At 56.9% G+C, this 11,875-nt stretch overlaps 1 protein-coding gene across 1 annotated transcript; it reads right to left on the reverse strand.

Annotated features, from left to right (window-relative positions):
• Nucleotides 1-278: 278 nt before the first annotated feature.
• On the reverse strand, nucleotides 279-8,651 carry LOC142077617 (KAT8 regulatory NSL complex subunit 3-like). The gene is made up of 13 exons (XM_075139542.1): nucleotides 8,368-8,651; nucleotides 6,812-6,982; nucleotides 5,956-6,046; nucleotides 5,475-5,660; nucleotides 5,219-5,350; nucleotides 4,805-4,921; nucleotides 4,119-4,220; nucleotides 3,896-3,967; nucleotides 3,513-3,587; nucleotides 2,436-2,593; nucleotides 1,490-1,553; nucleotides 773-973; nucleotides 279-488 (listed from the first exon to the last, which is right to left on the reverse strand). Exons 1-13 carry the CDS (start codon nucleotides 8,610-8,612, stop codon nucleotides 294-296), a joined length of 1,809 nt encoding a protein of 602 aa, XP_074995643.1. The 5' UTR covers nucleotides 8,613-8,651; the 3' UTR covers nucleotides 279-293.
• Nucleotides 8,652-11,875: the final 3,224 nt, after the last annotated feature.

Consider the following 11,875-nt stretch of genomic DNA (forward strand, 5'->3'; position numbering starts at 1 on the left):
GACACCAGTCAAGGGGCTCACACTTGAAAAAAGAATTAGAGTACAGCTACATGGCGATTTGGTCAGCCAGAAGTGAAAATCCTTCCCACTTTGAACAGCAGCAAGGCTCCGCAAGCTGCTGAAACACCATTTCCAACCTAATTTCAACCCTCTGCAGGCTGCTGCCTTCGGATGACAGTGACAAGGGACCGAGCTGTAGAGAAAGCTGCCACGGGGAGCTTGGAATTCAAGACAGGACTCAGAAGACAAAAACCTACGCACATCAGGACAGATAAAGACCAAAAATCCAGACGCTATGAGGGAAGAGGGTGGGAAAGCTGCAGGGCATTACCTTGGGCCTGCTTGTGCGTCAGGACGGTGTCCGTCCTCTGCACCTGCCTCTTCAGCAGCTGCGTGGTGCCCATCTGGCTGGGCTTCTGGATGGAGGACACGGCAGCCATTTTAGTCTTGGGGCTTGAAGTGGGGCTGCTGGAGACGCTGGATAAGTCCTGCTCAAAGAGAAGGTACACCTCTTACCCCCACGTCTCCCTAAGCGGCAGTCGTAACCCTGAGCGTAGCAGCGCAGAGGCAAGGAGGTGCATCCCTTTGCTGGAGCAGATCTATTTCTGAAGGGTCGTTTGCCCCACCGCAAGCCATTAGTCCCTCCGTATCCTCTCACCTCCCTCTTCCGACACCAACCATGTCTCTCGCCACATATTTCAGCGGTACAAAAGCATCTCTTTACACCACCTCAGCCTTCCCCAGCTCAAAGTATCCCAGAGAAAGCTCCCACCTCCGAGCCCGAAGGCGAGGCGGGCACTTTGGCTGCCGGCGAGGCGGGCCTGCTGGTTCTTTCCGGTAAGTCAAACGACAGATCCCTCCTGGTCGAGTCGCGCGGCTTCTTCTTCTTCTCAGCATCCAGGTCACGGGGATCAGAGCCCGAGTGGCTCTCCGCTCGGGTGAGGACTCCGGTCAAGAAGTCAGCTATTTCATCCTAGGAAGGATGAAACAAATAGTTAGACCAAGTGGTGTGCAGGTCTCTAAAACAACTGACCTTCATAGCTTGAAACAAAAAAAGAATGAAAGATTCCCAAAGGGACAAACCCATAAGGCTCTCCAGGTTTAATATCCTGCAAAAAGAAACCGTAAAACCTTACGGATAGACCTTGGCTTTCTCATTAAAGCTCATACTCCACTGATTTTTGACACACAGGAGAGAGACACCATGGTTTCTCCAATGGTTTCTTTCTTTCCCAAAAGTACTGCTTGCTTCCCCAGACAGATGTAGGAAGACTCAGAAAACTGCTCTTTGTTTAAGGTGCGCTACCAGGAAAGCTCACGTCTCTCCTCCTGAAAGGAGATGGCCACTTGAAAATCCCACTCAGGAGATAAATTACCTTCATCCAACCAATCCCGGCAGTAAGGCTGGAACCCGTGGACACTGAGACATCTCAGCACAGATTTTTTTCTTTATAGATATGAGGTGTAAAAGGAAGATTTCTGCAGTTACCTGGATGCACCTGTCCACCATACTCTGGGTCAGGCCTTCTGACTTCTTTTTGGCTTTGCTTATCCTATTAAAAAAAAAAAAAAGATGGAAGTCAACACACATTTGGTTTCCCACTTTCACACTAGCGACACCATTCTTCACCTGAGAGTAAGATTCAAGTGACAGCAATCTCGCTCCCTTACCCTGTTAGACACAAAGTAAGGCAAAAGCCAGCTCTGTCAGCTCTCAACTCAGGAGCACCGTCTACTGGAAAGACGAGATTCATCCCTCGGAAGTGCCGAGACAAATTTTGATGACTGAGGAAAAAGGCCCAGCATCCCAAAGCATTTTGCAAAGCAAATATGACGTTTCCTTCTCTTCAGAGCTCTGTTTTCAGACCCGGGATCGGCGTTTTACATTTCTTTCTTTCCTCTCTGTTACTGATTATCCCTCCTACAGATTTCTGACGTATATGATGCTCCAAAACCTTGTCTGCGCTGCTGGGTCCAGCTCTAGCATCAGCCAACCCTTTTCTCATACATGACTTGCTCAGGTTTTTAGTGCAGTTATTCCAAACACGCACAAGTCTGACTGGAGAACAAGCTCCAAAGTTTACTGAAACCTTAAGAGCTTCTTGCGTCCTGCAAGGCTCTTACAGTCTCCCTTACCCCAATTCTGCGCACAGCCTCCAAAAGCTACGTATTCCAGAGCCGGGCACGACGTGAAAAAGCAAATACTCGCTCTCACGTCATACCACGCTGTACCCTGGATTTTTAACTTATCACTGGGAGAAACGATGCAGATTTATCATGGAAAACCAACCCAGGTTTTGAACAACAAAGCTGACCTTGATGGAGCATTTTTACATAGCTCCCGTCTACCAAATTCGGGGGTTTTTTTGTAGGCAACACAGTCAGATCTTGCCCAGTGTTTCTGGGAAGACAGTATCCATCTCGCAGATCGTTACCTGAGATTGTCATCTGCTCCTCCCACCACCACCATGCTGTTATCGGCTCGTATCTTCTCCCGGAAATCTTCCATCGCTTCGATGTTGCACTGCAGGGAATTCTGACCGATCACAAAGAGGACAGGGGTCTTCATCTCCAGGAGGGGGTCGTCAACATCCTGCAAGAGCAAGGGGAACTGTAATCTGGAAGCACTGATCCAGGACGCAGCATCTTTGGAGCCAACACCTTTCTGAATTAGATGAGGATTTCCAAAAAGGGAAGGCACGTGCCACAGGGGCAGACAGCGCTTCACATGCAATCCCAGTACATACCGACTGCGTCCTGAAAGGAGAGAAGTATAAATTGTGCGGTTCGTTTAAACACCTCTTGAGAAAGACTGACTCAAAAGCTGAAAGAGTACATAGCGCTGTTACTCATTAACAGCTGAGACTGATGCCCTCCCCCTCAGAAACCCTATTTCACTGCATTTTCCTCCTCCCAAGCTTTTGCCGCACAAACACAGGATAAGGTTGAAGAAGTGCCAATGGCAAAGTTTCCTGGGGCGAGCCCCCGATGGGATTTACACAGCCGTACCGAATCCTGAAAAAAACTCTGCTCAAGAGCTGCACCGTGCTCCAGAAAATGGCTGTTATATAGATTTCCACTACCCTCAGAATTAGCCATTTCATTAGCACAAGCACAATCATTCCCAACCCAGTCACACACCGGTCAGCTAATAAAGAAGCAATTTGGGCTCCATATAAATCAACCCAAGCTGTCATCTCTGGTGCCAAATGACACCGTTAACAAGTGACTCGCATATAAGACCCAGGAAGGAGCTGCAAGAACACGTCACAGCAGAAATAAGCAAACACAGGACTTATCACGCCTGCTATCGCATCAAGAATCCTACTCTGAATGCAACAGTCCTGCCTGCTGGGCACACCTCCTCCAAATAAAAAAAATCACACAGATATTCCTCAAAAAAAATCTTCAAATTATCACTGGACTTCCAAGCCCAATACTATGAAACAATCCAGGGAGATTTAAAAAAAAGCACATTTCTTTAAATGGCTCCATCTGCCTTTGGTCCTTACCCCTCTGGGGCCATCAACGGTGAGCAGCGGGAATCCAAGGCACACAACTGCAGTGACGTACTCCATCACTGAAACCTGGGGGGAAAAAGCAACAGTCCGCATCCTAACAGCCAAGTGCATCGAGGGTGCGAAGGCTGCTCTGCCAGGCTCCTGCCGGGCATGGAAATATCTTCCATATTCAGACCTTGCTTTGTTGGGGGAAAAAACATTGAATGACTCAATGCCCCCACGACCAGAAAGGGTGTCTGTCTCAAAGCCTCGGAAAGAGAAAAGGGCCAAGAAGAACCCAGGCAGAGCCTTAAAGGCAACAGTAATTCAAATCTAGCTCGGAACTGAAGCTGTCGAGTGGGCTCTGAGAGGATGCAAAGGAATCGGTTACTTACGTGACAGGCCACCAAGGCACCCGTGTTCCACCCGATCAGGATGATCGGCTTGTGAGAGAAGTGGTTGTGAATCTATGGGAGGAAAAAAAAAAAAAAAGACATGGATGGAGACGAGGGACAGACAACGTGACAGTGCACCGGGATGGCACAGCACCTAAAGGCAAGGTGAAGAGTTTGAAGGGAGCAGCAAAGGCTCCCCGATACGCTCGTCGCGCTTACTTACCTCCGCCACTTTGCCCCTCACCGCCCCGATCATGTGTTCGAGACACTGCAACACTCCCACCCCGCTGCCGTTGTTCAACAGGTGGGTGGCGATGGGAATCACCTGCGGTTTGAAATGAAAGATCGCTAAATAACGAAGGCGTTACTGGGGAGAACAGGTACCAACAACAATTAGCACGGACTGGAAGCCAGTTTATGCAAGAACTTGTGCTTTCTCTCGCTCCCTCTTTCCCCCAGGATTCACTTCTAGCTACTAAAAAATAGAGGAAATAGAGAATTCCCCGCAGAGACAACCTCTGCTACTCGCCTCGCTCCTACACACCCAGTGATTCTACCACATTAAGAGGCGTGTGAGCAGCTCTGTACCCTGGCAGAGGACTAAGGTAACCTGTAGTCTCTCTCCTCCAACCCCTTCCTACCGGAAGGCTCATCAATCCTTAATAACAGTAACGATAAAATCTAAACTGCTTGGTCAGCAAGAGACCCCAAACGCATCGGATTTGGGCAATTCCATCCCCTGTGCAGCGTCTCAAATGGTAAATACTGCAGGTGGCAGATGCCAGCCTCTGCTTTCAGTAGAACCAAGTATTTCGGTGCACCGAAGGCTTATAAAAACAAGCTCAGCAGCTGCAGCCTAGCACAGCTGCTAGTTTGAATTTCCCTCCTTTCAAAACCAACCATACAAACCTTTCCCAAGCAGGAAAGCTGCGACTGCCAGAATCGGTGCCGTCGAGAAGTGGGGAACATGGAGTTGGAGGGTCCAGAGGAAGCAATCAGGATGAGGGGGGAACCAGGCAATTTGCTCTACAAAATTCAACAAGAGACGTGTAAGGGAAAGCAACTTCCCTGCCCGAGACCTCGCGGCCCAGCCTGGCCTGCGCAAGGAAGCAGGAGGGATCTTGCATAGCGCATTAATTGATCACATTTTCCCCAGCCAAAGCTACCTCAGGATAGTATGGGGGGGAACGTGTCCAACAGGAGTCCCCCTCATTGAGCAAGTCTAAAGCAGGAGGAAAAAGAGCCCAGGAAGGAAGACAGAGGCGGAAGGAAGAGGACAGCAGAAGGACGGGAAGAATAAAGCAAGCCCCAAGAGGTACTCACTGGTTTATTATGCGACAAGACGCCCACGGCTGGGTCCCAAGGTCTCTTCAGCAGCAGAGACAGAGCCTCGGCACCTGCTGCCCCCGTCTTCGCGGTAGAGGAGAGCAGCATCCTGTCGATCAGGGTGGGGATCTGAAAGCAGAGGCCAGAAAGGACTGAGAAAAGGCACACTAAAGACTCCATCAGCTTCCTTTAACGAGCTTTATAAAAGGAGAAGATTATAAGTGACAGCAAAGCCTTTCACTGCTTTTATCACCTTTCCTTTAAGCGTTTGCAGAGCATCCAAGTAAGCAGCCAGCACTGGCAAACTGAGGGTTTCCACTAACGTCGTGTGAAGCCACTGGATCAGTTTGGTGTCCCAGTTCACACTAGCCAGAGCTTGGCGGACCCTCCGAGCACATTTGTCCACCGCTATCCTCCTCAGAACTGGCTCGTTGCAAGCCTAAAAACCAGGAAATTAAAAAAAAAAAAACCACAGTTATGGGAAAAATCAAGCCACAGGGAAGTATTGGCTTGGGCAGCCCAAAGTCCTCTGGCAGCAAGCAAAGACCAACATCCTCGCAGTGAGGACAAAAATCACGCCTCAAAGCAGCCCAGAGCTGCCTGTTTCTTAAGACTACACAACCCAAAGGCCAAGACTTTCATCTTGACTCAGTCGGGCTTTGCTAGGAAGGACCGATAAAAACACACAGGCAGCCACTCTGCTGGAAAGTGAAATACGGAGCGAAAGACCTTACCCCTTCGTTAGCCAAGCGAGCCAGCCTGTCAGACTGCAGCGCCTTGTGAATCTTGTTAAATAGCTTGTTCTGGGCCATCGTCCAGCCTGTCCTGTTGAGAAAACCAGAGAGGAAACGTAGGTCACTGTTTCACAGATCTCCAGGTCCTGCGAGCTGCTGCCCGTTCCCAAGGCGGTCGGCAGCACAGCTGGACATCGGCTGCGATCGCAGCCTCAAGAACCAATTTACGGCTACGGACAAAGTGAGTTTCGCTACTGAGGATTTAAGTTACAGGATGGCTCAATAAGAAACACCAGGTTTTAAATGTCACTAGGGTGTGTCGGTGAACGTGTAAGCATCAGAAAGGCAAGAGTAATAGCAGAAGCAATAAATAAGACCAAAATAATCACTCCTTTTAGCATAGGTTATCATCACATTTCTCAAACAAACTGTCCAGACAAAAAAAAAAAAACCCACATTCCTCATAACATCGAGACTGCAAACTGGCTTAACTATGGTTCCAGGGAGGGTTTTGAATTGATGCATATCCTCATTTTTAATTGTTGACTTTGGAATATGGCTGAATTGAGGATCTACGTGTAATCTACCAACTCATTGTCCCAACCTCCTCCAAACAAAGGAGACAGCTTCACGTGAAGCGTGGGGGAGAGGTTCAACAGCCGGGCCAGCCTCTACCATTAAATCCGACAGCTTTCCCAGCAGGCGATGAGGAATTTAGACAGGAGAATTCATTTTCTTTGAACATCATTCAGTCAGGAACGTCACTGCCTATCGAGTCACACTAAAAAAAACCCACACCACGCAACGAGTGGCTGTTTAGTGCCCGAATTTCTTTTCTCCGCTATCCCCACGCTACCTGTTGACGTGTTCCTCCCAGTCATCCGGCGGCGGAGGGGCGTCAGCATCCGTGCGAGCGAACATGACGTGACGCTCGCACTCGTTCATCACGCTCCGCGCCTTCTGGTTGTCATAGAGCGGCACGGGCGTGGGTGTCACCGTCTCGACATCGATGGGGATATCTGCTTCACTGTCAGGAATAATTACGCTTTAGAGAAGGGGATCGCTCACCTTGGGGTCTGCCGTGCTTTACAACGAACAGTCCACTGAGCTTCATAACCAGGTATCTTGTTACTCCCAGTCTCCAGGCAGCCCCCCTGAACCCCAAGACCAAGCCCCTGAGCGCACTCCCATCCCTCACCCCAAACCGACCCCAGGCCCAGCCCCACACCCCAACCCTAAAGCAAACCATTGCAGCCTGGCCACAACCCCCCTTCCCGCCCCGACCCCAAGGCTGTGAAACCAGCCTCGAGCCCATCCCCAGGCTGCCGAGCCGAGACCCCCAACTCAGCCCCCACCCCTTCCCACAGCCCATATTGCTCCCCACGGATCCCAAAACCTGCTCTAGTCTCCCCGACCCACACTCTCCCCCCGCACATCAGCCCCACAGGACGCATGCTGCCCCCCAGCCCCACACTCCCCCCTCGGAGGCCCCTCAGAACCCCCCTAGCCCCCACATAGGCCCTTCAGCCCCACAGGACCCCCCCTACCCTACAGGCCCCACACTCTCCCCTCACAGGCCCCTCAGGACCGCCCCCCCAGGCCTCTCAGCCCTACAGGACCCCCCCTGCCCCACACTTTCCCCCCCAGCCCCCACAGGACCCCCTCACCTGCCCCTCAGGCCCACAGGATCCCCCCCGCCCCACACTCTCCCCTCAGGACCTCCCCCAGGTCCCCCCATAGGCCCCTCAGCCCCCACACTCTCCCCTCACAGGCCCCTCAGGACCCCCCCAGCCCCTCAGGGCCCGCTCCAGTCCCCACATAGGCCCCTCAACCCCCACACTCTCCCCTCAGGACCCCACCAGGCCCCTCTGACCCTCAGGATCCCCCCAGCCCCACCGGACCCCCCCGCCCCACACTCTCCCTTCATAGGCCCCTCAGGACCCCCCCAGCCCCCTCTGCCCCTCAGGACCCCCCCAGCCCCACACAGGCCCCTCAGCCCCCACACTCTCCTCTCACAGGCCCCTCAGGACGCCCCCAGCCCCTCAGGGCCCGCTCCAGTCCCCACATAGGCCCCTCAACCCCCACACTCTCCCCTCACAGGCCCTCAGGACCCCCCAACCCCCTCTGCCCCTCAGGACCCCCCCCGCACCACACTCCACCTTCCCAGGCCCCTCAGGACCCCCCCCCAGCCCCCATATAGGCCCCTCAGCCCCCACACTCTCCCCTCACAGGCCCCTCAAGACGCCTCCAGCCCCCTCTGCCCCTCAGGACCCCCCCCCCGGCCCCTCAGCCCCACACTCTCCCTTCATAGGCCCCTCAGGGCTCCCCCCAGTCCCCTCACAGGCCCCTCAGGACCCCCCCCCCGCCCCGCAGGCCCCCCACTCCCCCCACAACGCGCCCCCCCGGGCTCACAGGGCGGTGCCGGGCTGCCGCCGCGGTGTGAGGAAGAGCATGCGGGTGGGCCGAGCGGCGCTGGCGTCGGGGTGGGCGCTCCAGGGCTTGGCGTAGCTGTGGTCCAGGCAGACCAGGTCCAGCTCCCGTTCGTGCACCGACAGCTGCAGTAACAACGAAGTCCCCATCCTCCGCGCCGACCACTGAAGTTCCCGGTCGCGATCGCGCTCCCGGTCGCGATCACGGTCCCCCCCGCGCTGCGACATGGCCCTACCGCCCCCCGCGACGCATCCCGCCGCGCCCGGCCCGCCGCGCCGCGCATGCGCCGGCCACGCCCCCTCAGGGGTGTGGTCGGCGCATGCGCGGCGGGGCGGGGCGGTGAGCGGTAAACCGCGGAGGCTGGAGTTAAGGGAAGTGGAGCGGGGCGGGGTCAAAGCGCGGAGAGCGGCATCCGGAGCGGAGTGCGTGGGAGGGGAGACGGGGGCGGGCTGGCGTGGGGACGCGGGGATCCACGGACATGGGGATGCGGTGACACAAGGACATGGGGACACAGGGACATGGGGATGCGGTGACAGAAGGACATGGGGACACAGGGACATGGGGATGTGGTGACACAAGGACATGGGGACACAGGAACATGGGGATGCAGTGACATGGGGACAGAGGGACACAGGGACATGGGGATGCAGTGAAGTGGGGACATGGGGACACACAGGCATGGGGATGCGGTGACATGGGGACATATGGACACGGGGACACGGGGACACATGGACATGGGGATGCAGTGACATGGGGACATATGGACATGGGCATGCAGTGACATGGGGACATGGGGACACACGGACATGGGGACACAGGGACATGGGGACATAGGGGCACACAGACATGGGGATGCAGTGACACGGGGACATATGGAGATAAGGACACAGGGACATGGGGAAGCAGTGACATGGGGACATGGGGACACACGGACATGGGAACACAGGGACATGGGGACATAGGGGCACACAGACATGGGGATGCAGTGACATGGGGACATATGGAGATAAGGACATGGGGACATGGGGAAGCAGTGACATGGGGACATGGGGACACACGGACATGGGAATGCAGTGACATGGGGACATAGGGGCACACAGACATGGAGATGCAGTGACATGGGGACATATGGAGATAAGGACACGGGGACATGGGGAAGCAGTGACATGGGGACATGGGGACACACGGACATGGGAATGCAGTGACATGGGGACATATGGAGATAAGGACATGGGGACATGGGGAAGCAGTGACATGGGGACACATGGACATGGGGACACGGGGTTGCAGTGACACAAGGACATGGGGATGCAGTGATATGGGGACACAGTGACATGGGGACATGGGGGCAGAAAGAAATGGGGACGTAGTGCCATGGGGACACATGGACATGGTGACATAGGGACACACGCACATGGGGCCGCAGTGACATGGGGGCACAGGGACACAGGGACACACAGACATGGGGACAAGTGATGTGGGGACATGGGGGCATGGGGGCATGCGGACATGGAGGCACAGTGACATGGGGACAAGAGGACACAGGGACACTTGGACACGGGGACACAGGGACACACGGTCAGAGGGACACACAGACATTGAGACAAATAGGTATGGGGACATGGGGACAGAGGGACACGGGGACCCAGGGACCCATGGGTACAGTGCCACAGGTACAAGCAGACACAGGGACAGCGTGACACACAGACACGGGTGCACACGAACATGGGTACAGGTGGACACAGGGACACAGTGACATGGGTGCTCACAGACATGGGCACACAGTGACACAGGGACACGGGGACACAGGGATACGGGGACACAGGGACATGGGGGCACAGGGACATAGGTACCCGGTGACACGGGCACACGGTGACACCCACCAAGCCAAGCCAAAGGCAGCGTCCCTGCCCCGTCCCCCCCACGGCGCCGTTCTGGAATGCGTCCCGGCACCGCGGTGGCAGCGCCTTGGTGACAGCACCTCCGTGGCACGGTGGCCCGGGGACGCTGCCATGCTGCGGCTGCTGGTGGCCAGCGCCCACATCCCCGGGGCCACCGGCTCCGGGCCCGGCGTGCACGTGTCCGCCCGCTTCAGAGGTACCGCTGGGTACAAGGGGGGGGACACCGCGGTGGCCGTCCCCGTGGGACGGGATGGCATCGGCCATCGCCACGTGACGAGATGGCGTCGGCCATCCTGGTGCACCGGGGTGGCACCCTCGTGGGACGGGGTGGTGCCGGCCACCCCTGGGGACAGCGTTAGCCCTCCCCACGCGTGGGGACAGTGCCAGCCTTCCCCTTGCACCCCGATGTCCCCACCCTAATGTGCCACCACCCTCCCTCCTGTCCCCCCCCCCCCAGGTGTCCCCAGGAGCACCCGGGTGGTGCCGGAGGAGCGCAGCCCCACCTGGAACGAGGTGAGGTGACCCCAGGGTGGCCCGCGGTGGCACGGGGACACTCGGGTCACCCCACCGACCCCTTGTCACCTACCCCCTCCCCAGACGCTGGCATGGCCACTGGGCACGCGTCCCCTGCGCCCCACGGCCAGCCTGACCCTGCGCCTCCGGCACTGGGGCCAGCCGGCGCCCCGGGGGTGAGTAGCACCCATGGGTGGGCACCCCGGGGGGACCACCCCCGGCACGGCCACCCTCACCGTGTCCCCCCTGTCCCCGCAGGGACCTGGGTGCTGCCACGGTGTCGCTGGACCAGTTGGTGGCCGACCCCGGGCTGCCGCTGGCCCTCAGCCACGTCCCGCTGCTGGACCCCCGGGGACAGCCCACAGGGGTGAGCACCCACCCACGCGCCCACCCAGCAGCACCCCAGGGTGCCACCAGGCACGGTCTGGGGTGCCACCTGTCCTTTCGCAGTGCACCGTCACCCTCCGCTGCTCCTACGTCCCCCATGGCGTGGCCGGGGACGCCGCGGTCCCCCTGCAAGGACGGGTGCCACCACCGGCGGTGTCACCGGGGACACCCCACCGCCCCGCCAAGCCCCTGGAGGGGATGAAAGAAGATTTCCAGGTATGGCACCCATGGGTGCGGTGGCACCCGGGGGTGACGTCCCATCTGGTGGCCACCGCGTCACCGCCTGTCCCATAGGTACGGGTGAGGATCATCGAGGGCCACCAGCTCCAGGGCAATGACATCAAACCGGTGGTGACGGTCCTCATTGGCCAGCACCGCTTCAGGACCAGGATCCGGGTGGGGAACAACCCCTACTACAACGAGGTGACCCCGGGGAGGTGACACGGGGACCCGTCGGTGTCCCCTCACCCCGCCCTCACCCCCTTTTTTGCCCATTTTCTAGGTGTTTTGCCAAAATTTCCACCGGACGCCGGCCCAGCTGGCGGCAGAGCCCATCCGCATCCAGGTCGGGGTGGGGATGGGTGGCACCGGCGGGGACGGGGACAGCGAGGTGGCCGCTGACGCCGTGTCCCCCCACCCCGTCACAGGTGCTGGACTCGCGGGCCACCCGCGCCGAAGCCGTCATCGGC

This window comes from Calonectris borealis, unplaced genomic scaffold (assembly GCF_964195595.1).
Source record: "Calonectris borealis unplaced genomic scaffold, bCalBor7.hap1.2 HAP1_SCAFFOLD_336, whole genome shotgun sequence".
NCBI lineage: Eukaryota > Metazoa > Chordata > Aves > Procellariiformes > Procellariidae > Calonectris > Calonectris borealis.